This window comes from Peromyscus californicus, unplaced genomic scaffold, assembly GCF_007827085.1.
Source record: "Peromyscus californicus insignis strain IS unplaced genomic scaffold, ASM782708v3 Scaffold_3__1_contigs__length_106647218, whole genome shotgun sequence".
Taxonomy (NCBI): domain Eukaryota; kingdom Metazoa; phylum Chordata; class Mammalia; order Rodentia; family Cricetidae; genus Peromyscus; species Peromyscus californicus.
This window is the reverse complement of record NW_026294551.1, coordinates 79316982-79343671: the sequence shown is the minus strand read 5'-3', so window position 1 is coordinate 79343671 and position 26690 is coordinate 79316982. Positions and strand designations below refer to the sequence as shown.

At 41.3% G+C, this 26690-nt stretch overlaps 1 protein-coding gene across 6 annotated transcripts in view; it reads left to right on the top strand.

Moving 5' to 3' along the window:
• Positions 1–26690, top strand: part of Pwwp2a (PWWP domain containing 2A) — a 44044-nt gene that overhangs the window by 6976 nt on the left and 10378 nt on the right. For 3 of the 6 annotated variants that reach the window (XM_052758430.1, XM_052758436.1, XM_052758433.1), the window contains one exon: positions 18824–26413. In XM_052758430.1, coding sequence (XP_052614390.1) covers positions 18824–20477 — 1654 coding nt within the window. In that variant the 3' untranslated portion in view covers positions 20478–26413. Of the gene's footprint in view, positions 1–6; positions 9670–18823; positions 26414–26690 lie in introns of those variants that run through there. The other 3 variants (XM_052758431.1, XM_052758437.1, XM_052758432.1) reach the window with 2 other exon arrangements.

Sequence of the window (26690 nt, the reverse complement as noted above, 5' to 3'; positions counted from 1 at the left end):
GTGAGTAGTGGTGTCAGTAGTGTGTCCTAAAGCTTGGAGGTTGAGGACCTAGGCCCTCTAGTAGTATGTGTGAAGGCTGGGTTGAGCTGTACATTCTGAATTTATTGGTGATTATACCTTATCTTGAAAGGTGCTAGAGGGCTTGTAAGAAGAGTAGCAGAGGCAAGTGCCAATCAATCCCTTCCTGATCCAGACAACTTCTGGGATGCTCACTACTGTACTGAGTTCCTCCATTGTATGTTGCTCCAATCTGACTGTTTGGTTGGCACAGATACTTAGTTGTTGGCAAATAAAAATCTAGTTTGAATCTGAAAACAAAGAATTGTGGTAATTTTTTGCTTTGAGACAGGATTTTACTGTGTAGCTCTGGCTGGCCTGGGGTTTGCGATCTTTCCGCCTTAGCCTCCTTAGTCCTGGGATTACAGGGATGTGATTGCCTAGCCCCCAAATAATTTTTATCAATTTTATTAGATGTATTTTTATATTATATATAAACCCCCCCCCCAAAAAAAAAAGTCTCTTTGGACAGGCTTCCATATAACCATGCTGGTCCTGAACTCAGATGTTGTTCTTGCCTCAGCTTCCTGAGTGCTGGAATAACAAGCCCGTGTCACCACATCTAGTTATAAATATTGTATCTTAGGTAACTAGATGTATTATACATACACTATTCCAGACGTGCTTTATTGCACTTGAAGCTTTTCTTTCTTTGAGACAGGTTCTTATTCTGTGGCCCATGCAGGCTTTAAACTGTCTATGATCTTTTCTGTCTTAGCTTTTGAGTGCTGGGATTACAGGCAAGGCCATGCTTGGTGGGAGTTTCTAATAAGGTTAATTTTCAGCTTTTTACATGTAAATAAGACCATACTTTACTGTGTGCTGTTTTAAAGTCATGATGAAACTATGGGATGGTAAGGCAACTTTTTTGGGGGCTGCTGTTAAGTAGCTTGAGTGTTAATGCTTATCTTCACTGTTATAACTGTTATAACTTTCAAAAGGTGAAAGATGTTCTTAGTTATTTGGCCTGCCAAGTAAGTACATATGTAATTTCTTAGTAGCTTAGTTCTCCCTAAACTCCTACATTAAGATGCACATCACCAGAAAGAATTTTGCTGTAGTGGCTGGCAGATAGAGAAGTAAGTGAAGGTTTTGTTAAATTTTGCCTGGATTTAATGCAGAATAACTTTGCTAAACACAGTTTAGTCAGTGGTTCTCAAAAGTGTATAGATTTCTGGGGTTGGAGAGAGGGCTTAGCTCTTCCAGAAGATATGGGTTCTGTTCCCAACACATACAAGGCAGCTCATAACTGTCTGACTCCTGCTCCAGGTGATCCAACCTACTGACCCCCAAAGGTGCTGCACACATGTAGTTTGCATAAATGCATGCAGGCAAAACACCCATACATATAAAATATTTTTGAAAATACATAGGTTTCCTGCCCCATCAATTTGATTTTCACTCTGGTTCTGGAGCAATTAGGAGATAGTTTAGCTCAAACAGAATTACTTTAGAATGGACTATAATTGCAAATTAAGCAATGCATTTGGAGAATGTACAACTTGAGTAGCAGATCCAGATTCTTGCTCTAAAACTAGTACGTTCACTTGGAAGTGGTTTCTTAAATTTAGCTTCCTGTCAGGTGTAAGTTGTCCATAATTTTTGTTTTCTTCCCTTTGAACCAGTTTATATAGTTGCCTAACTCTGTAGTTTCACTTCTCATATGTATCACTTAACAGAGCTGCTAAGCTTTACTTTCTGGACTTCATAATAACTACTCGCACTTGGCATTTTTTTCCCCCTTGAGACAGGGTCTGTAGTCAAAGGCAGGCCTCAGGTAACTGAGGATGACCCTGAACTTCTGATCCTCCTGCCTCCATCTCCTGAGTGCTACAACTGTAGATGCATGCTACCACCTCTTGCTTTTACAAGATGTTGGGGACCCAGTCCAGTGCTTCACCTATGCTCCGGAAGTATTATTCCCAACTGAGCTACTTTGCCAGCCCTACAGCTGCCATTTCTGTGTTGTATATACATTGTTTCATTTCACTCTGATTTTCAGGTTAAATTTGTAGACATAGTGCCAGATTAAGTAAATTGCTTAAAATTATAAATGATAGTTATTAGTAGGGATATGTAAGATGCCTGTTGTTGGAGACAGCGAGGCCCTGTGCCCTGGCTGGCTTTGGACCTTGAGACTTCCTGTCTTAGCCTTCTGAGTCCTGGAATTGCAGGTGTTAACACCATATCCTAGCACCTTTTATTTTTATTTATCTATTTGTTTGTTTGTTTATTTTTGTTTTTCGAGACAGGGTTGCTCTGTGTAGTTTTGGTGCCTGTCCTGGATCTTGCGCTGTAGACCAGGCTGGCCTCGAACTCACAGAAATCCACCTGGCTCTGCCTCCCGAGTACTGAGATTAAAGGCGTGCGCCACCACTGCCCGGCTCACCTTTTAATTTTTACTCTTTTCTTTTATGCTTTATTGAGTCAGGATCTCAAATCTAGGCTTCCTTCAAACTTGACAGCTAAGCCTGGCTTGAAGTCCTGACCCCCTGTTTCTATTCCTAAGGGCTGGGGTGCCAGGGATGTGCTGTGGTTCCCAGGTAATTTTCTTTTGCTAGTATTGGGGATTGAATCTGGGGCTTCATGCACATTAGAGGAGGGGAGCACTCTGGTGACTAATTTGAAGCACTGTTGATATGTTGCCTAGGTTGGCCTGGAACTTCTGGTCCTCTTGCCCTAGCCTAGCCAGTTACTGCCCCTCACCCCAAGAGTCACAATGCCAGCCTACTGTCCCTATTCTAATTTTATTTTATCTTGTGTTTTGGAGACTGAATCCAAAGGACGACTTGCAGGATTTGGTTTTTTTCTCTTTTACCATGGTGATTAAATTCAGGTTGTTGGCTTGGTGGCAAGCACCTTTACCCACTGAACTGTGAACCATCTTGCACGGTCTTTTGTTTGTTTGTTTGTTTGTTTTTGAGACAAGGTCTTGTTATTTAGCATTGGTTGGCTTGGAAACTCACTGTGTAGACCTGGCTGGCCTGGAACTTAGGGAGATCTGCCTGCCTGTGCCTCCCAAGTGTTGGGATTAATGCTTGTGTTACCATAGCAGGCTGTGACCCTCCTTTTTTTTTCTCTTTGAAATGGTCTTATGTATCCTAGCCTGCCCTAGAGTTCACTATGTGGGAGCAGAGTCTTGAACTCCTTACCTTCCATTTTCTTTTTTTTTTTTTCTTTCTTTTTTAAAGATTTATTTATTTCTTATGTATGTGTTCTGTCTGCATATACACCTGCAGGCCAGAAGAGGGCACCAGATCTCATTATGGATGGTTGTGAGCCACCATGTGGTTGCTGGGAATTGAACTCAGGACCTGGAAGAACAGCCAGTGCTCTTAACCTCTGAGCCATCTCTCCAGCCCCTCCTTCCATTTTCTAACTCTCAAGAATTGGAATTATAGGAGCACCACCACACTCAATTTTATGTCATGCTGGGGACTAAATCCCAAGAGTTTTCTGCATTCTAGGGGTAACATTTGGCCAACTGGCCTGCATCCTGAGCCCTGTTTTTAACTTACCTTTCTTTACTTGTTTTAGTATGTGTGGACACTCACATGAGTGTAAACATGTGCATGCCATGGTTTATGTGTGGAAATCACAGAACTGCTTCTGGGAACCTGCTCTCTCCTATTGCCAGTCCTGGGGATCAAACTCTCGGGTCGTCAGGTTTGGTACATAAGCACATTTACTGGTTGGAACTGTCTCACTGGCCCTCAATTTTTTTTTTTTTTTTAAAGATTTATTTATTATGTATACAGCATGTTTACCTGCAGGCCAGAAGAGGGTGCCAGATCTCATTACAGATGGTTGTGAGCCACCATGTGGTGCTGGGAATTGAACTCAAGACCTCTGGAAGAGCAGTCAGTGCTCCCAACCGCTGAGCCATCTCTCCAGCCCCACTGGCCCTCAATTTAACAAACATTTGTTTGTTTCCTCAAATGCTTTGGTAGAGTCAGATGTATGTAGTTCCTGGTTATATAAGGAGAACATGTTCTAAAGAAAATATGGTTTTGGTGAAACTAAGATGATTTCTTTGGCCAGGCAGTGGTGGTAGTGGTGACAGTGCATGGCTTTAATTCCAGCACTTGGGAGGCAGAGGCAAGTGGCAATTCATTTCCGTGAATTTGATGCTAGCCTGGTCTACAGAGCGAGTCTAAGACAGCCAGGGTTACATAGAGAAACCCTGTCTTGACCCCCCCTACCCCCCCCCCCCCAAATAAAACAAAGATGACTTTTCTTTGTGTGTATGACATTAAGGATTGTATTTAGGGTCTTGGACATGTTGAGTACATACTGTATCATGGTTACATTTCTAATCTTTATTTTTAAATTTTATATGTATGAGGAGGGAGGAGAGGGGAATCTGTGGTTGGTATATAGAGTGAGTAGAAAATTTCTTAATAAAGAAAAATAAAAAGAAAAAAATTTATATGTTTGAATGTTTTGCCTGCATGTGTGTCTGTGCACCATTTGTGTGGCTGGTACCCAGGGAGACCAGAAGAGGATGTTGAATCCCCTGGGAGCAGAGTTATAAGTAGTTATAAGCCACTATGTGAATGCTGGGAATCAAATCCTGGACCTCTGGAAGAAGCAACCTGTGCTCTTAAACCCTGAGCCATTTCTCTAGCCCCAGGATTGGATGGTTTTAAAAAACTATTTTCATTTTATGTGCACTGGTGTTTTACCTGCATGTCTGTCTGCCTGAGGGTGTCAGATCTTAGAGTTACAGGCAGTTTTGAGCTGCCATGTGGGTGCTGGGAATTGAACCCGGGTCCTCTGGGAGAACAGCCAGTGCTCTTTTTTTTTAATTTTTTTTTTTTGGTTTTTCGAGACAGGGTTTCTCTGTGTAGTTTTGCGCCTTTCCTGGAACTCCCTCTGTAGTCCAGGCTGGCCTCGAACTCACAGAGATCCGTGTGCCTCTGCCTCCTGAGTGCTGGGATTAAAGGCGTGCGCCACCACCGCCTGGCCTACAGCCTGTGCTCTTAACTTCTGAGCCACCCACCTCTCCAGTCCCAAGATTAGATTTTTTTAAAAACCTATTTTTAATGTATCTTTGGGAGGGAATTATCTGTCTAAATGGTGTATTAATTGAAAACATTATTTTTCCTATAATACTATAGTATATGATGATGTGAGTTTACACACCCATAAGAGCATATGCTTGCGTGTATATACACACATGTGCTTGCAGGTGCATCTGGAGGTCAGATGTCTATTTCGGGTGTCATTCCTCATGAATTGTGTCCCTTGTTTTGAAGTTTTAGCTTTGTTTTTAATTACGTCTAGGTGTGTGTATCTGCATATGAGTACAGGTGATGAGTAGGCCAGAGGTGTTAGACCCCCTAGAGCTAGAGTTACAGATAGTTGCCAAGCCACCTGACTTGGGTGCTGGAAACTGAGCTTGGGTCCTCTGGAAGAGCAGCAACTGTCATCTTTCTAGCCCCTCTGCCTTGTTTTTTGAGACAGGTTCTCTCAGTGGGAGCTGGGGCTTGCAGTTTAGACCAGGGTGGCTGGCCAGTGAGCTCCAGGGATCTGCCTCCCTCAACTTCCTCAATGCTGGGATTACAAAGGGTTCTGGTGGTCAGATTGCCTTCTGTTGCCAGTAAGGCAGCACTTCACCTACTAAGCGATGTCCCCAGACCATGTTACTGCAATTAGATTTATTTTGAAATTTTCTTTTTTTTCCGTTTTTTGATTTTGAGACGGGGGCTCTCTATATTATAGCTCTGGCTGTCCTGGAACTCCTTATGTAGACCAGGCTGACCTCAAACTCAGATCTGCAAGTGCTGGAATTAAAGGCTTGTGCCACTATACCCATCTTTTTCAATCATTGTAGAGAACTCATGTAAAGTTTTTACCTTGGGTCTTTAATTTGTGTGTGTCTCTCCCCCCAAGATCTAATAGCTTAGGCTGGCTTGGAACACAGTATGTAACTGGGGATGGCTTTGCACTGATTCTCCTGCCTCTTCTTCCCAAGTGCTGAGATTATATAGGCATGCATCATTATACCCAGATAGTCACTAATTTTTTAAACTTTGCCCCATTGCTTTATCATTATTTTTTTTGTTTTATTCTTTTCTTTAAAAAGATTTTATTTTTTTAGTTTGTGTGTATGAGTGTTTGCATATATATATGTTTACCATGTGTGCACTTGGTGCCAAGGAGGCCAGAAGAGGCCATTGGATCTCCTTGATCTGGAGCTAGACAGTTACAAGGTGCGGTGTGAGTACTTGAGCCTGGGTTCTCTATAAGTGCTACAAGATATTCTTAACCACTGAGCCATCGCGCCATCCTGTTTTATTTACCATTTAAAACAAGATTGATTATTAAGAATTATGTGTAAATCTATAGTGTGTATATATGCATGTGTGTGCAGGTGCCTGAGGAGTCCAGAAGTGTAAGAATTCTCCCTGGAGCTGGAGTTACAGGTAATTGTGAGCTACTTGATATGAGTAATGGGAACCACACTTAGATCCTCTAGAAAAGCAGCACCCATGCTTAACCATTCAGCTATCTCTCCAGCCCCTGTTTATCATTCTTTGTTGTTATTTGTTTGTTTTTCAAGATACAGGGTTTCTTTGTGTAGCCTTGGCTGTCCTAGAACTAGCTCTGTAGACCAGGCTGACCTTGAACTCAGATCCCCCTGCCTCTGCCTACTGAGTACGGGGATCAAAGATGTGTGCCACTACTGCCCAGCATCATTCTTGATATAAATATTTTTGCCTTAACTTTTCACCATTAGGTTGAAAACATCATTCTCAGATGTATTTGTCTGTACATATACATATATATCTATTTACTTTTGAGTTTTTTTTTTTAAAAAGATTTATTTATTATTATACATACAGTGTTTTTGTCTGCATGTGTCCTTGCAGGCCAGAAGAGGGCACCAGATCTTATTATAGGTGGTTGTGAGCCACCATGTGATTGCTGGGAATTGAACTCAGGACCTCTGGAAGAGCAGTCTGTGCTCTTAACCACTGAACCATCTCTCCAGCCCTACTTTTGAGTTTTTAAAAACATTATTATTATTGTTTTGTATAATGTGTGTGTGTGAGTTCAGGCTCACATGTTCTAGAGTGCCTCTGTGGAGGTCAAAGGACAACTCTGAGGAGTTCATTCTCTCTTTCTACCTTGGCTTCTGGAGGTCAAATTCACATTGTCAGATTTGGATGGCAACTTGTACCTGGTGAGCCATCTCACCTGTCTTATTTTAAGATGGGCTCTTGCTATGTAGTACATAGTATATGTAGTATGAATTCAGGCTGACCTCGAATCCACTGTCTTTTTGCCCCAGCTTCTCAAATGCTGGGATTGGGCTTGTGTTTACATGATTGTATTTAGTTGCAATCTGATTCAGAAATTGTAGGGACTGTTTCTCAACTTGGATTTGTCTGATTTACTTCTGGGCCATATAAAGAAATATAAATAAATATAAATGTTTTCGGGGTTCTACACTTGAAGCCCCCAGGTGCCATCATGTTTCCCCACTGAGAAACTATTATTTTCCATGCACTAATAATTTCAAATAGGATGCTTTTCACTGTATTTCCTATATTTGGGTAGATATTATATATGTTTTATTTGCTTGTTTGCTTTTTGAGATGGGGACTCATATAGCCAAGGGTATTCTTGAATTCTGTCTAGCAGGGATGACCTTGAACTTCTGATCCTTCTGCCTCCATTTCCTAAGTGCTGTTACAGGCATATGCCACCATACCTGGTTTTTGCAGTGCCTAGGGCTTTGTACATGCTAGGTAAGTACTCTATCAATTGAACTATATTCACAGCTTTTGTTCTGCTCTTTGACACCACATCTCATACTTAAGGGAAGGCTGGCCTAGAATTCACTATTTAGATCAGGATGGCCTCAAACCTGTGGCAGCTTTACTTCAGACTCCTGAATACTAATGAGCCACCAAGCCAGCTTCACATTAATTCTTTTTTTTATTATTAAGATTGATTTATTATGTATGCAGTATTCTGTCTGCATATATGCCTGCACACAAGAAGAGGGCACCAGATCTTATTATAGATGGTTGTGAGCCACCATGTGGTTGCTGGCAATTGAACTCAGGATCTCTGGAAGAACAGCCAGTGCTCTTAACCTCTGAGCTATCTCTCCAGCCCCCATTAATTCTTTTTTGTTTTTTTCAAGACAGGGTTTCTTGGTGTAGCTTTGGAGCCTATCCTGGAACTCACTCTGTAGACCATCCTGGCCTCGAACTCACAGAGATCCTCTGCCTCCCCAGTGCTGGCATTAAAGGCGTGCCTGGTGCATCAATTCTTTTTTAATATAAAAAGTACATGCACTGTTTATCATCTTAACTGTTGAATGTACAGTTCAGTGATGTTAAGTGTGTTTACATTGTTGAGGCAGATCTCCCATCTTGCAAATTAAAACTTGGTAGATAACAGATACCCTTTTCTGCTTCCCTAGTCCCTGGCAACCACCATTTCTACTCTCTGGTTCTGCTTGTTTTTGTTTCTAGGAATTTAAGTAGAGTAGTCACTTCTTCCACAAGGCCACATGTATATGGACCTATGGGGGTCATTTTCATTCAAACCACCACATTACACTCCCTGGCCCCTACATAGGCTTGTAACCAGTCATATCATAATGCAAAAATGCATTCAGTACAACTTCAAAAGTCTCCATAGTCTATTACAGTCTCAACACTGTTTAAAAGTCCAAAATTTCACCTGAGATTCATGGCAACCTTTTACTGTAACCCTCGGTAAACTCAAACTCAAAAGGTGCACCACATACTTTGAAAATACAGTGGCACAGAATATGCATTACCATTCCAAAAGTGAGGAAATTGAGCATAGCAGACCAAAGCAAGACTGAAAACCAGCATGGCATCTCCATGTCTGATGTCAAAGCACTCAACTCAGTTCAGAGCCTCAACTCCTTTCAGCTTTGTTGACTGCAGCACACTTCTCTCTTGGGCTGGTTCCACACTGCAGACTGGTTCTCATCTGCAGCATTTTTTGGCAGATATCCCAAGACTGGCATTTCCAACATTTTGGGGTATCCAACACAATCCAGGCTTCTCATTCACAGCTTCATATAATGGCCTCTCTGAGCTTCCTGCAGGGACACCCCAGATACACACACCTGGCCTCAGTGACTTTCCTTAGAGGGAGACTATCCTTGACTCTGAAGCCAGAGCCGTGTGGCCATGACTGAAGCTGCCAAGTTCTACGCTTGCTAGGTCTGGAACTTGGCCTCCATTTTCAATGACATTTGCATTCAGCTGTCTGTTGATGGTTCCCTTCACTGCTCAAGCTTTCCTTCAATTCTTTTTCACAGGTTGAAAGCTTAGCTTGGAGTGGGGGTCACAACCACTTCCTTTATTCCATTTAGCATCAAGCTTGTCTTTAAACTTTTTATCTCCTGAAGCATAAGACTTAAGTCCAACAAAACATTTCCGGGTGCTTCTTTTCTCTTCAAACTGTACCTTTTATATTTCTCCTTGCCCTCTTGTTCCTTTTCATTGTAGGTCCGCATAAGTGACTACTAATAACCACATGACACAGTCAATGCTAGGCTGTTTTGAAATCTTCTCTGCCAGTGCTATTAACCCAAAACTCTTCAATTAGCATCAGGTAGGTTTTCAGGACAAGGGTAAAAGCAGCCACCTTCTTTTGCCAAAATATCACAAGAATGATCTCCAGGCACCATATTAGTCTTCCTCTCTGAAACTTTTTTTTAGCTGGGCCCTAAGCACTCCAAGCACCACCGTTTTCCATGCTTCTACTAGGAAAGCCCATTAAGCCCCCCCTCAGCATTCAACTGTTTTTCTAGTCGAAAGTTCCAAAGTTTTACGTATTTTTCCAACAAACAGTATGGTCAGACCTGTCACAGCAATACCTCACTCCCTGTTACCAACTTATGTCTTGGTCACTATGAAGAGACACCATGACCGAGGTAACTCTTATAAGAGAAAGCATTTATTTTAATTAGGGGGTTGCTTATAGTTACAGAGTTTTAGTTCATTATCAAATGCATGGCAGCATGCAGGCAGGTGCTGGAGCAGTAGCTGAAAACTATATCCTGATCAGTAGGCAGAGAGAAGCATGGGGGTCTGGCATGGGCTTTTGAAACTTCAAAGCCCATCCCCAGTGATAGACCTCCAATAAGGCCATACCTGTATGAGCCTATGGGGCCATTATATTCAAACCACCCTACCAGTGGGTTCCTTTCTATAAATACGTTTTTTTTTTTTTTTTTTGGTTTTTCGAGACAGAGTTTCTCTGTGTAGCTTTGCGCCTCTCCTGGAACTCACTTGGTAGCCCAGGCTGGCCCCGAACTCACAGAGATCCGCCTGGCTCTGCCTCCCGAGTGCTGGGATTAAAGGCGTGCGCCACCACCGCCCGGCGTTTTTTTGGTTTTTTTTTTTTTTTGGTTTTTCAAGACAGGGTTTCTCTGTGTAGCTTTGTGCCTTTCCTGGAACTCGCTTTGGAGACCAGGCTGGCCTTGAACTCACAGAGATCCGCCTGCCTCTGCCTCCGAGTGCTGGGATTAAAGGCGTGCGCCACCACTACCCGGCTTTTGTTGTTGTTGTTGTTGTTGTTGTTGTTGTTTGGGTAGTGACCCAAAAGTCTTTCAAGTTTATGTGATTTAAAATTCCTTGGTAAAAAGCTAATTTGAAGTTAAATAAAATAGATATGTCTTCACAGCTGTCACTATTAAGTATAACTTAATCAGTTTTATTCTGTTTTGGGCACTAATTAAGCTAATAATTATTTACTACTTTATTTAACAGCCCAGGGCATAGTGGCATGTGTCTGTAATCCCAGCACTCCTGAGGCAGGAGGATCATGAATTCAGAGTTGGCTTAAGTTATATAGTGAGACACTGTCTCAAATTTTAAAAATTAGAGTTTGTAGATGTATTCTAATTAGGTCACTTACTTGTTTGGGAGGACGTTGACACTCAAACAGGGCCATATTGGGCCCTATCACTGAGTTAAATTTAGTGCCCCAAATGGAGTTATTACTTTGAACACTCCAATGCTAATTATAGTTTACAATGATCCAACAAGTGGTTTTCGTAGTCTTCTTGATGACTTACTTATATTCATACTACATTAGGTAGGCGGTATTTTAGACATACAGATCTACAAACACTAAAATGTTAATTATTGAACACCAGTTCAAAGCTGCATGCTTCTTGCATTTCATTTTTACAGAGAAACTAACGACCTTTGGATTTGTTGATAAATACTTTCTGCTGTACTGTTAAGCTGGTCTGTGAGCAAACTGATGATGATACAGTAGTAAATGGTCCAAAGTAGAGAATGCTAGATATAATAGGTTATAATTTTCTATTTCCTAGGTATTGCTGGAAATTAAAAGGTTACTTAGGGTTATTTTATTATTATTATTATTATTATTATTATTATTATTATTATTATTATTATTATTATTGAGACTGGCCTAGGCAGCACAGGCTGGTCTTGAACTCGTAGCCAAGATGTGTGTGTGTGTATGTATGTGTGTATGTGTGTGTATGTGTATATGCTTTTCCCCCCTGTTACAGAACTATTAAATACAAATAAGAAACACTGTTAAACATTAAATAACAATATGGATTTTGGGGGTTTGGGAGTAGAGGGATTCAGGCAATAGTCAGGGTCTGGCAGTGTGGGCCCAGTCGTGGTAGGGGGTCAGGCTATGGTCATCTTGAGAGGATGGGCTGCAGCTGCTTGCACAGTCCTCTCAGCTTGGCCAGCAACTCCTGGATGAAGTCCTCTGTGGGATTCCTGCAGGACTCCAAGAGTCCCTGGATTCTTTGGCTTCTTTCCTCTTGACTGTTCATTTCCAACAGTTCATAAGTGTTGACTTCATCTGGTATATCTGATTCTGCCATAGTACAGCTTCTCCTGGTATCTGTCCATTTGCTTTTCCACATCCCACTGCAGCTGCCATTGGTTGTACTTGACACTAACTTGTGTGCTAACTCATGCACTTGCTGTTTCTGCAGCCTGATGGAGCTGACCACCCAACTCCAGCTTGCTCAGCACACACTTGCCCAGCTGCTATGCTTCCATTGCTCCTTGACCCTCCATCTCCCCCCTCCCTTTTTAAATCATGTATGTGTGTTGCTGTGTGGGTAGGTGTCCACTTAGGCCAGCGCTATAGGATCCCCTGGAGTTGTAGTTAACACGAGGTTCTGAGTCACTTGATATGGGTCCGGAGAATCAGATTCAGGTCCTCTGGAAGGGCAATAATGATCTTAACCACTGAGCCATCTCTACAACCCCAGCCTTGATTCTCTTGACTATCTCACAAATTCTGGGATTTGGTTACATGCATGTGTACCATGTCTAGCCTAAAATTATAATCAATAAATTATTACAAAGTTTTATTTTTGAGAAAGTAAAGATTTATGATAACTAGGACAATATACTGTAACAGAAATTACTATGTGTGCCACTGAAACTGGAAAGTGACCTGGGTATGGGAGGCTGCTTTACTTAATAACATCCTGTAAGTAGACTTGAGTATGTCCTTGAGGCTCATTCTTGGTGTAGTGAAGTGACATGGTTTATGGTGTTTTTGTTTTTTAAATTTATTTATTTTATGTGCATTGGTGTGTTGCCTGCACATATGTATGTGTGAGGGTGTTGTATCCCCTGGAACTGGAGTTACAGACAGTTGTGAGCTGCCATTTGTGTAATGGGAACTAACCCAGAGTCCTGGAAGAACAGCCAGTGCTCTTAACTGCTGAACCTTTTGCCTTTTAAGTCAGGCTTCATGTGGCTTTCTAAATCCTGGGGTTTAGGCATGTACTTCTGTTCCCAACTGGTAATTCTGTTTTAAAAGGAATGGATGTAATTTTGTTGGTAAAATTTTCTATTGCATTTACATGCTATTGAATTAATTTCATTTGTCCTGATTATTGACCTAACCAAATTTCACAAAGAAATGTGAAGCAAAATAAGCTTGCTTTACACTTTCCTGTCTTTATAACCTAATCTGTTGCTTATTTTAAGGAGACATAGCTTTGTGTGTGTGTGTGTGTGTGTGTGTGTGTGTGTGTGTGTGTGTGTGTGTGTGTGAATGTGTGTAGAGGCCACAGTTCAACCTCAGATTTATTCTCAGGAGCTGTCTACTTTGTCTTTTTTTCCTCCTTACCTTGTCTTTTGAGACAGGGTTTCAGTCTGAGGACCTGAGACTCACTCATTTTTTTTTTTTTTTTTTTGGTTTTTCGAGACAGGGTTTCTCTGTGTAGCTTTGCGCCTTTCCTGGAACTCACTTGGTAGTCCAGGCTGGCCTCGAACTCACAGAGATCCACCTGGCTCTGCCTCCCGAGTGCTGGGATTAAAGGCGTGCGCCACCACCGCCCGGCGAGACTCACTCATTAGGCTAGACTAGCTAGCAGGCCCAAAAGCCACATGGATCTACACATACCATCACACCCAGGGTTTTACATGGTGCTAGAGATTAACCTCAGGTCCCCGTGTTTCTGCCGCTTCAGTTTACTGAGTGAGCTATCTTCCCAGTGCCTGGAGAGGTAGTTTCTAAACACATCTGCTGGAAATAAAATAAATCTGCATATTATTTTTCAAGTGGTTAAGCATAATTTTTTTTCCTGTCTGTAGGAAAAAAAATTATTCTGTTGACCTGTTTGCTGAGAGGGTAGTTGGGTTCATGCAAAGCACTTGGACCTATTTCAGCTAACTCTCCTGAACTTTTCTCTGAGTGATTAGTTTCTTCCAACTCCTTTGCTTGTCTACAGACTCTAATAATACCTTTGCATTTCTATATTTTTGCATATAACTTTTAAGAGAATCCCTTTCTGCATTTACTTGGCAAGAATTGGAGGGGTCTAAATGAGAATCAGTTGTGTTCGGCTGAACTGCTCTAAACAGAAGGAAAAGAATTATTGAGGTCAGAAATGAGTTGATTGAGGGTGCTGGTAAGTTCATACAGATGAACACTGCCATCATTAAAATGAACAAACTGAACTTTCCAAATCAGAGGTAAGAATTAGAAATACAAAGAAAGCCAGATGTGGTGGCACATGCTTGTAATCCAACATGTTAGAAGGCCACATGTTAGAAGCCAGCTCAAACTATATACATAGTGAGTTCCAGGCGAACCTGGGCTACAAGACTCTACCTTAAAAAAAACTCAAAATTAAAAAAATAAATCCAGAAATATACCTGACTTAAAATAGTTGTTGGTAAACATTCAGTTAGGTTTCAAGTATGCTCCTGAAAAGGAATTTGGGTAAAGGTTTTTAACCTAGGAAGCAATGTGAATTTAAGGATAGGATTGATTAACAAAATTAAAAATGGTGAGTAAAATGATGAATAAAACTATCTTAAATGGGATCCAAACCCTAGGATGAAATAAACGATTTCCTGCTTTGGGATTTTGGAACAGAGTCTCTCTCACTATGTAACCCAGTTAGACTCCAGAAGATCTCCCTGCTTCTGCCTGACCTAGTCTGGGATAACTGGTGTGCTGCCTGCCATTCCCAGTTCAGAAGATCCCTTCAACCGTCATTCATTCCTGGAAGTAATACCGATTTGTTTGTTTGTTTGTCGGGGTCTTTTATGAACTTTGGACCCTCCTGCCTTCACTTCCCATGTATGCTGCTGGGTTTACTAGTGTGAGCCAAGTGTGAGCCACCATGCCCAGTGTTTGCATTGCTGGGACTCGAACCCAGGGCTAGGTGAGCCCTCTACCAACTGAGCTACGTCCCTAAACTAGACTGAGGCTTCTTCACTGATAGCTTTTGTCTTGACAAAAAATGTTAAATACCAATATCCTTCTCTTCTCTTTGGCATTTGCTAGTTGTTCAGAAGACTCAGTTTTGAAATCCATCTTAAATAATTGTAGCCACAGGAAGTGCAAAGACAGTACAGAGGTCTCTTGGATCTTTACCTGTTTTTCCTCACAAACAGGATTCTTTTTATTTCTTTTAATTTTATTTATTTATTTTGTGTGGTGCTAGGGATCTATGCCAGGCATGCCTAGGCAAGCGGTGAGCTATAACCTAATGTGCCCATTTAGTTTTGGGTTGTGTTTTGTTTTTGTTTTTGAGACAGACTCTTTCAATATAGCCTAAGATGTCTTGGAATCTAGATGCTCCTGTCTCAGCCTCTGGAGTGCTTGAGTTATAGTCATGTACGTGTCTGGCAGATCTCCTTCCCTCCTTTCCCTCCTCCCTCCCTCCTTTGTGCTGAAGATTGAATCCCTTGGGCTTAGCACATGCTAATGCATGCCCTGTCGTTCAGCAGTGCCCCTAGTCAGACTCTTTCTGTGGTCATTAAAGACTGAAGATGGGAAAGGGTTTGAATGAGTCACCAGTGTCAGAGTGCTGTGGCGCACGGAGGATGAAGATACTCAGCATACTACCCAGCTCGTGGGGCTTTTCAAGCAGTTCTTAAGAGGAAGCTTGTGAGGAGATGCCATTCTGCCTTTCATCTGCATACTGCTCCTTGACATTTTCCTCGGCTGAGGCTGCTCCTTGCTTAGCACTGATGTGGGACATAGATGTTTGCCTTAGTGAAACCTAAGGCAACAGTGCTTATGGAAAGTTCAGATTATAGTTATATATAGAGAAGATTGAAGATTCTGTGCCTCCAGGGGTTTGTGATGAACATTTCATTGACTGTACTTAAGATAGGAGGATTTAAGCTGGGTGGCAAATGCCTTCATTCCCAGCATTTGGGAGGCAAAGAGGCAGGTGGATCTCTCTGAGGTCAAGGCCAGCATAGTTGAGTTCCAGGACAGCCAGAACTACACAGAGGAAACTGTGTGTTGAAGAAATTAGGATTGAAACAGACTGTAATTAGGTTGCTACTTTATTTTTCTTTGGCAGTACTGGGGATCAAACATGGGGCCAGGGCTCCACCACTACACAGTATACCCAGTCCTTTGCTTATTGAGATAGGATCTCACTGTGTGTTCCAGGCTGGTCTCAGCCATGTGCTCTCCTGGTCAGCCTTGATGGTCCTGGGACTGAGCCATTGTCTAGCTTAGTGCTGCAATATAGTCTTAGTAACCTTTTGGTGTCTTAGGTTAATGGCTTTCAAATTTAGGCTTAGTTAAAAATATGTGTCTTTGTGGGGAAGGGGTGGTTGAGGCAGGGTCTCATGTATCTGGAACTGGCCTTGAACTCTTGATCATTCTGCTTCACTTCTCAAGAAATACTCATGTCTGATCATCTGCACATACATGAAACAGATATACTGCAGTCATGAGTATTACTCTCATTGTTCTTAGACATAGATTTTGATTTAATTAATCATAGTGTGACCCTTGAAATTGGTTTTATGACTAGTGTCTCATTGTCCATGTGAGGTAGCAACATGATGAGTGAAGACATGTGATCTCTCCTTTTTTCTCTAAAAGTGATTTATTTTTCTGGTCCCTTGAGGTCATTTTGTAATTATTTAAATATATTTGGGGCCAGGGAGATGTTTCAGTGGTTAAGAGTGCTTACTGCTGTTCAGTCTACATATAAGTAATTGGTGAGTAAGATATGAGAATTCTAAGTTCTACATTAGTAAAATATAAAACTATTTAAATGAAGTAAAATTTATGCCTAATATTTGTTGATGAGTTTGTTGAGGATTACTATCCATGAGCTGGGAACTAACCTTATTTTATACATGCAAAACTAAAATGTACAGTTGATAAGAGCTGAAAACTTCACTTTAGATCAGCTGGGTATGGAGACATATACTTGTCATTCCAGCCCTTGTGAGGCAGCAGGAGGGTCTGATTAAGGCCAGCTTGTACTATATAGCAACTTCTAGGCCAGCCTGGAATACACTGTGAGACCCTATTTCAAAAAAATTTTTTTTGAACTTTATTTAAAAAATAAAATCATTAAGATTATTATGTTTAAGTTCTCCAGCCCCAAAGATTTATTATTTTTTAGAGAGGAACATGAGAGGCTATCTTTTTTTTTTTTTTTTCTGTTTGTTTGTTTTTGAGACAGGGTCTCTTTTTCTATAGTCCTGGCTGTTCTGGAACTAGGGAACTCACAGAGATCCTCCTGTCTTTGCCTCCTGATTGCTAAACTTAAAGGCATGAGCCACCATGACTGGCCTTAAGCCATGACTGGTTACACTGTTTTCTTAACCAGTTATTCTGAACCTTTGGAGAGCATTTAAGAGGACAGGCACATAAAAAACAAAGGAAAAACTAAAAACTTGTTCTTGGGGGAAAATTGACCTATAGAAAACATTTTCATTCAGTTTACAGGGTTCTACCTGTCTAGCCTGCTTCTGACCTCGGGTTCTCATAACTTTGCCTTATAAGACTGGCATTAGCATCATCTTGTGCCAGCTGCTACCATTTCAGTGTTTATAATAAGCAAGCTGACATATATACGCTGGCATACACTGAGATTACTTGGAGTATGGTTTCATTTTTAAATGAAGGCAATGAATACAGCAAATTTAATTTAACGTTTCTTTATTTCAGTCCCAGTGCATTAAATCAGTTAGATTTCTGGTTTGTATGAGAAACGGTTTTCACTGACGCCCCCTTTTCTGCACATTCCCATTCTGTACAGAACCTGGGATCGAGGCATGCACACCTGCTGTGTAACTGGTTTTTAAATTGCATTACATTGGAAAATACTTTTCCTTTCTTTTTTTTCTTTGGTTTTCTCTTTGAGACAAGAGGCTTTGCTGTGTCGTACAAGTTGGCTTTGAACTCAGAATCCTTTGTCACACTCTTTCTTGGTACTGCCACTACAGATATGTGCTACTCTGCCCTGCTGGAATTATTTCTGAATGTAGTATGTGTTTTCAAAAAGTTTGAAACTCCCGGGGGTACGGGGGGTGGCGGTGTGGCAGGCAGTGAAGTGATGACTCATCAGTTAAAGACTGCTTTTCCAGATGAACTGGGTTCAGTCCCCAGCACCTACATGGTCCCCAGCTCACAATAGTTTGTAACTCCAGTCCCAGGTATCTCTTCTGGCTTCTGAAGGTACTTGCACTCATGGTATACATAGATATTCATGAAGCTAAAACATCCATACATGCAAAGTATTAAAAAAACAAACTTTGAGCCAGGTGGTGGTGGTGGTGGTGGTGGTGGTGGTGGTGGTGGTGGTGGTGGTGGTGGCACACGCCTTTAATCCCAGCCCTCGGGAGGCAGAGCCAGATGGATCTCTGTGAGTTCGAGGCCAGCCTGGTCTACAGAGCGAGATCCAGGACAGGCATCAAAAACTACACAGAGAAACCCTGTCTGGAAAAACAACAACAACAACAACAACAAAAACCAAACAAACTTTGAAATCACACAGCTCTATTCCTGTCAGCATTGGAAATAATTTGAATATCTGAATTGGCCTGGAACTTGAGATCTTCCTGTCTTAGCCTCTTGGGTATGGGAATTACAGACAGGTACCACCACCCCTATCTTTTATTAAGCTTTTGAGAGGAAAATGATTATATCTAATGTATGATTGCATTTACTAAAAAGTGTTCATGGTTCAGTGAGTATCCTACCACATGGCATTTCATATTAATCTGTCTGATAACAGAAAGGTCTCTTTTAAGTAAAGCTAGCTATTCTGGTATTGTTTAGGGTAACCATTTAGGTTATTTCTGGTTTTCTCTAAAATATGGAACCAAAAGAAGTGGAGATTTTTGTTACTTCCAAGAGAGCAGTGGTTTATTTTTGACTTTTATTGTATAGATACTTACGAAGTTGACTACATTTCAGACGTTGAGTTACATATGTCAACTCACTAGCTTTCTTTTGTTCTTCCATTTCCTTAAAGGTTTGGGCCCCATGGGATCCCTGTGACAGTATTTCCCAAAAGGGAATATAAGGATAAACCGGACGCCATGCAGCTCCAAAGTAACACATTCCAAGAAGGGATAGAAGTCAAACGGGAAGTGAATGGTGCTGTTCCCGAGGACCTTTCTCCAGTCCCTCCTCCTGAGCGCCTGTGGACTTCCAAACCACCTCCTCTCTTCCATGAAGGAGCACCTTATCCTCCCCCCTTGTTTATCAGGGACACATATAACCAATCAATACCTCAGCCACCTCCTCGCAAAATTAAGCGACCCAAACGAAAAATGTACAGGGAAGAACCCACTTCAATAATGAATGCGATTAAGCTACGGCCCAGGCAAGTCCTGTGTGATAAGTGTAAAAACAGTGTTGTTGCAGAAAAGAAGGAAATTAGGAAGGGTAGCAGTGACTCTTCTAGGTATGAAGATAAAAAACGGAGAAATGACAGTGTAGCTACTGTGAACAAAAAACTGAAAACTGACCATAAAGTGGATGGGAAAAACCAAAACGAAAGCCAGAGAAGAAACGCTGTGGTGAGGGTTTCCAACATTGCTCACAGCAGAGGCAGGGTAGTCAAAGTTTCTGCTCAGGCAAACACGTCAAAAGCTCAGTTAAGTACCAAGAAGGTACTCCAGAGCAAGAACATGGATCATGCAAAAGCTCGGGAAGTATTGAAAATTGCCAAAGAAAAGGCACAGAAGAAGCAAAGTGAAACCTCTACTTCCAAAAACACACACTCGAAAGTCCATTTCACACGTCGCTATCAGAATCCTAGCTCAGGTTCCCTCCCACCTCGGGTGCGTTTAAAACCACAAAGGTACAGGAATGAAGAAAATGACTCTTCGCTGAAGACAGGACTGGAGAAAATTCGGAGTGGCAAGCTGGCCCCTAAGCCGCAGTCTCGCTGCACCTCCACCCGCTCAGCAGGTGAGGCCCCTTCAGAAAATCAGAGTCCCTCAGAAGGCCCGGAAGAGGCCGCCAGTGAGGTTCAGGACACAAGCAAAGTGTATGTGCCCGGTGAGCAGGAGGATCTGCAGACGGTGGGCCAAAAGGGCAGCAAAAGCAATCTCTCTGTTTACCTGACCCTAAATCCAGAGAAATCTGACTCTTGCAGTGCTTCAGTGTGTAGCATTGATAGCATGGATGATGTGAAATCCTCCAACTCGGGGTGTAGCTCTTCTGAGAGCTTTGTCTTTCCTCCAGGCAGTATGCGTGCACCTTCCACTTCCTCCTCTTCAAAGGAGGAGAAAAGTCTCAGCAATTCCTTGAAAATGAAAATCTTTTCCAAAAATGTCTCTAAGTGTATCACACCAGATGGCAGGACCATATGTGTAGGGGACATTGTTTGGGCCAAGATATATGGCTTTCCATGGTGGCCAGCCCAAATTCTTACCATAACTGTAAGCCGGAAAGATAACGGCCTTTTAGCCCGACAGGAGGCCCGGATTTCATGGTTTGCATCTCCAACAACATCTTTCCTTGCTCTTTCACAACTCTCCCCCTTTCTAGAAAACTTCCAGTTACGCTTTAATAAGAGAAGAAAGGGTCTGTATCGCAGGGCTATCACAGAGGCAGCTAAGGCTGCTAAGCAGCTGACCCCTGAAGTGCGGTCTTTGTTGACACAGTTTGAAACGTGAACATGGACAGTAAGGTAGGCGAGAACCGCTGGAGCGGCGCAGTTCCCTGGCTAGTTAGAAATCCTTTCCACCAGCTAGCTTGGCCAAACTGGAAAGAAGTTGCACTCAGTTGGCTTTTTATACTTACATAGCCATTTTTAGACTAAGAAGCTGAAAACTGAACATGCTGTCAAATTTTCTCTTAAGGAACTGAGATTTTTTAGCAGTGTTTTCCAGTTTTGAAATCTAAAACCATCCTAAGGCACAGAAGCCATAGCCTCAAATGAAACTGAATTTTTGCAGGGACTGTTAATTGCCATTTTGTACCTATTGTATATACACACACATATAAACTATTGCCTGTCACTGTGTGACACAGGCTGCATATGGGGGGTTTAGTAAGGGCTGGTGAGCTGGGGACAGTGGATATTTAATGACTGCTTGTTTAATAATTAGTGAACACATAGACTTTCTATGCACATAATGGTATAAACATTTGATATTGGGTGTTGGACAAACTGAGATGCTTGCTCTGACAAATTGAGATGCTTGCTGTTTAGTTATAGACCAGGTTGTACACATTGTCCAGTATTTAGGGTTAAAACTATTAAGACTGAACAGGCTTGAGTCACCACACCACTCTTGTCTAATGGGAACATAACAAACTTCAGACTTTTGGTTGGGAAGTTTAGATAGGTTTTGTTTGGGGTATGTGAGTAGTTGAGTGAACATTTGGTCAGATTTCTCCTGACTGGCTGGTCCTAAATTTTTAGGACAGAGCCTTAGTAATTTACACTTTGTGAATTAATGTCATGTGTAATTGTTGCATTTTGGATGTACCTAATTTGATAATTTTTAAGAAACATTTCCATTTAAGGTAATCTGTTTGCAGGTCAGAAAATGAGAAAAATGTAATTGTGTAATGCATTGAAATGTAAAAAAAAAAAAAAAGCTGTAAATAAAATCAACTAAATCCAAATTATTTGTGTGTGTTTCTCAAAAAGCTTTGAACAGTTTCAAAATAGTAGAAAATTATTCAGGTGAGAAATCAAATTTAGCTTTCTATTTGCCCTCTTAGGGAATAATATCTGAGAATAGGTAAAATTCAAATAGCAAGAGGCTCTGTAGTAATGCCATCTGATAGAACTCTAGTTCCCACCAACCTCTCAGGAATGCTTTTTAATTTTTTTCAATTTTAGCCTTAATAAGCGATCATATGCTATAAAAAACGAGGTAATCGTAGTTGGTGTGCTCTATTTGGTCTTCTGCCTCAGCACTGCCTTTGGGGCTAGTGGTCCGACTAAGATGTGCTTTGAGAGAGTCTCACTCTATCACTCTGGCTGGCCAGGCTGATTGAGCTCAGAGTTATGCCTGCCTCTGTGTCTGCCTCCCCCGTGCTGGGAAAGTAGTCTGCCTGTGGAGGCAAGAGAATCTCAGAAATTAAGTTGCTTCCAAGCTTTTTTTAATTTTTGTTTTTTAAATTTGATATAATTTCAGTTTGGTACTTAGTTGAAATATAAAAAGGTATTTTTTTTTTGTGGATTTCTAAAGTAATCCAGTATGAGATATATTAGTTACTATGGAATTAATAAAGATTAATGAAATTTGGAAATTAGCTTCCTTAAGCTTGATACCTGATTATTTTTGGGAAAAAAATAGAATATTTTTTGGGGAACTTAGTCAATGCTTTTTGATTTTAATAAACACACAATAAAAAAAGATGCATATTCTTTCCTGCAAACAGATACTGTTTAAAATGATCTGATTATGACAGGCTGAAAGTTCACCATATGATGGAGGGCTTATAAGAGAAATATCTTTCTAGGTTTTCTGAATATTTGTTTTAGATTAAAGTACTTACTTATTTGGGTATCTTTGAAAAATTGATTTAAGCAAGAGTCACCTGAAAGGTAATTTTAAAGCTTTGTGTAGTGATCTGGGCTGTTTTGTTGTAATAGTGACTTTGAAAGTAGGTGGTGTTAATATAGTTAGATGCTTTGGCAAATGTATCTTTATGGCATAAACCATTTGTGCTATTTCAGAAGCTATAAGGGAAATATAATCTGTGTTTGTGGAGTGTGGAAATAACATTCAGCTAGGTGTGGTGGTGCGTTCTATCAATCCTAGCATCTGAGAGATGGAGGCAAGAGGATTTGAGTGAGTTTGAGATTGCCCAGGCTACATAATGAGTTCCTGGTCAAAAAAAATAAATGTACTTGGCAGTGTGTGCTGCACATCTTTAGTCCTAGCAGACTGATCATGTCTCTGAGTTCGAGGCCAGCCTGGTCTACAGAGTGAGTTCTAGGCTACATAGTGAGAGAATTTTTTTAAAAAATATTTCAATAGAGTTTCCCAAGCAAGGTGACCGTCTAGTGGCTAATGCAAGTGGAGATACAAAGTTTTCTCTGAGAAGATAAAGGGCACTTTTTGTATAGTGATAACCCAAGTGGACATTTTTTGGTTTGGTTTGTTTTCTCCCTGCAGAGAGAAAATTGGCTTAGACAAATCTCCAAGGTAAGAAAATTAGCTAAAAGACAAGGATGAGCAAGGGCAGAAACCAAGTGAGCAAGCTGTAAAAATGGTGTCTTTACAGTTGTGTAGCTTGGTCTGTCTGTGGGGCCCCAGCAGTGGGATCAGAACCTGTCCATGGCTTATGAGCTGGCTTTTTGGAACCTATTCCCCCTTCAGAGATGCCTCACCCAGCAAAGGGAGTGGGGTGGGGGGAGAGCTTGGTCCTGCTTCAGTGCAATCTGACATGCTTTGTAGACTCCCATGGGAGACCTTCCCCTTTCTGAGTGGAGAAGGAGTGGTTGTGGGGGATAGATGGGAGGTGGGGGGAGGGAAAGGGAAGAGAGGAGGGAGGAGAAAAAAAAAAATTTAAACGGTGTCTTTAGAAATTTAAAACCTCAAAGCTGTGTTTTTCTTTTTTAGAATTTGGGAAACAGGAAGTGTCCTGGTCTTTAGAAGAGAGGTGTATTCAATTCTAGTTTATTCCCACAGAACAAGAGACCTGTAGGAAAGTCTTGTGAAGGAGTTGGGGAGACTAGGATTCACTGGTCTGAAATCTATGACTTGATTTGTCCCTAAATGTTTTGTTTTGTTTCATGTATCCCAGGCTGGCCTCCAACTCACTACCTCCTGCCTCACTCTCATGCTGGGATTCCTGGTGTTCACCACTACACCCAGTTTATGTGATGATGGGGATTGAACCAGGCTTTTCTTTGTACTAGCCAGGCATTCTGCTAACAGCTTCATCATCTCCAGTCTCCTAAGTAGTTTTGACAGATTTTTCTTTTTCTTAAAGTTTGGAGCAGGATCTTACTACATAACCCAGGCTGGCCTTGGGCTCTTCTGTTTTGGTATTATAGGTATGCACCAACACATGTGGCTGGGAACAAAATGTTAGTGATGGTGATTGTAACTTAGTACTAAGTGGAGCAAACAGGAACTTTGCTCTGAAGACATTGTAGGTAGGCAACATGGGACTGATACTAAAAATCAGCTTAGATGAATGTCTTAATAGGTCTGAGTTTTACTCCATTAAGAGAGGCTGTGCCCTTCTAAAGTTGGTTATTGAAGGAAACATATTCAGACATTGCAAAGGACCAGTTTTCCTCTATACTGAATAACTGAGCAGAAATCAGAAATTTACAGTATACATTTAAAGTTAGATTTTCTCATCTAATTTGTAAATGTTCTATGGTTTGTGCTGAATTGGTGGTACACTGACGTGTCTAGAAAAGTTAGTAGTGAAGGTTTTAGTTCAAGGATTTATGGTAAGTGATCCTTTCCAATAAGGAATTGCCCAGAGACAGTGAAGGTCATTTTCTTTCTTTCCTTTTTTAAAATTTTTTGTTTCCTGTTTTTTTGAGAGAGTTTCTCTGTGTAACTACCCTGGCTGTCCTGGAACTCACTTTGTAGACCAGGTTGGCCTTAAACTCACAGAGATCTGCCTGCCTCTGCTTCTCAAGTGCCAGGATTAAAAGCATGCACCACCACCACCTGACTGTGCAGGTCGTTTTCTAAGGAGGAACGAATCAGTTTTTGCTTTGGGGCTGTGCTAATACAGCTGTTGACACTAATGTAAATATCCGGAATTGAGAGCTACTGTTGGGCTGGTACCTTTCCATTTCCTGCCAGGCCACAGTAAGCGGCCAAGCTGCCTTTACTATTTCCACCTGGTTCGGACTTGAAAGGCTCTTACTGTGCTTCTACAGGTTATGTACGATTACTGTATTCAGGCTTTCATTCAGCCACAATTGCATTAATTAGAAAGTCACAGGGATAAATTATAGTTTTAGCAGAGTATTTGGGTATTTTTTCCATGATAATAGATTCCATAGTCAAAAAGGGGCACCATTTCAATTTGTCTTTGTGATGCTCCCCAGCTGGGATTTCCCTCTTACTTCCCCTGTGTCTTTAGTTAAAAATAACTTTGTCTTATTAAAATGAATTATAATTTTATACATATTTAAATAGACATGACCTAAAATTTACCATTTTGGGGGCTATTTGCTTCTTAGAGGATTTTGTTCTGTGGTCCAGGCTGGTTGGACAGGCAGTGTGGTTCTTCTGCCTCAGCTACTTGAGTATTGGGATCCTAGGCATGTGCCACCATACCAACTCTAAAGTTTTACCTTTTCCTATTCGGTAGATAGGGTCTCATTGTGTAGCCTTGCTATGTAGAGCATGTGTGGCCCCTGCCTTCCGTCTTAAAACCATTTTAGTCGTACAATTAAAAAAAAGTGTGTATGTGTGTGTGTATGTATGTATGCATGCCACATGTACAAATGCCTTCAGAGGGTAAAAGAGGGTGTTAGAACCCCTGGAGTAGGTCATTGTGAGCCACCTGATGTAGGTGCTAAGAAAGCCTTTGGGACTCTAAGCCATCTCCTCAGCACCCAGTTGTACAGTTTTAAAAGTGGTTAAGTATGTATTGTGCGACCATGACCACTGTCCATCTGTAATCTGGATGTTTTTCTTTGCTTTTTTTTTTTTTTTTTTTTCTCATTTTGGTTTTTTGAAACTAGGTCACTCAAGCCTAGGCTGGTTTCTAGCCCAGGACAATCATTGCCTCAAATGCTGGAATTTCAAGAGTGGCTTATAATCTTTTAATTTTAAATGTGCTCAGAGTTAGTACTAGGAATGCTTGCTTCTAGTACTCCTTGCTACGTACCTGCAGTCCTACATGGGGAGATTCTCTAGCTAACCGTGCTAATATGCATTATACTTAATGCTTTAGTAAAAGTTAGGTAAATTAATATGACTACATTCACCTACTAAGTAATTTTTAATTAATTCAAATTATCTTCTTCAAATAGTAACAACTGCTTGGATAATTTTTATGAATAATGGAGCCATTTAAATGACTTTGATAATAATGGAGGTTGGACAGCTGGGTCAGCAGATGAAAGTGTATACTGTACCCAGCACCCACATCAGGCAGCTCACAGCAGCCTGAAACTCCAGTTCCAGGGTACTGGACACTGACTTCTGATTTCTGGAGTATCAGGATTGTAGGCCTGCACTACTGTGCCCAGCTCTAGAGATGTGAAGACAAATTTGCAGTAGTTTCCTAGAAATTTTGTAAAAAGCAGGAATATGAGTCAGGAAGGTAAGCATTGGTTAAATAGGTTTGAGACCAGTCTGCACTACATCGATCTGTCTTAGAAGAAAAAAGGAAAGAAAGACCTCATAATTTCTATACAAGGAAAGCCAAGTCCTTCATAGCTAAAGTATATGGGGCATGTTCTCGTTCTCTCTCTGTTTCTCTGCCTTTGTGTGTGCAAGTTTGTTAGGTTTTTTGTTGTTTGAAACAAGGTCTCATGTAGCCTAGGCTGGCTTCAAACTTGACATTCTCTTGTCTCCGCCTTCTGTCTCCTGCGCCTGAGTGTTGTAATTACAGGCATGAGCTAGCACACTAGGCCTGGAGTGGCTTTTATGGTTACACTTTTTTCTTTTTTTTTTTTTTTTTTTTTTTTTTTTTGGTTTTTCGAGACAGGGTTTCTCTGTGTAGCTTTGCGCCTTTCCTGGAACTCACTTGGTAGCCCAGGCTGGCCTCGAACTCACAGAGATCCGCCTGGCTCTGCCTCCCGAGTGCTGGGATACACTTTTTTCAAGAAGAAAAAAAAAATATCCTGGGCAATGGTGGCATACACCTTTAATCCCAGCATTCGGGAGGAAAAAGCACGCAGATCTCTGAGTTCGAGGCCAGCCTGGTCTACAGAATTCTAG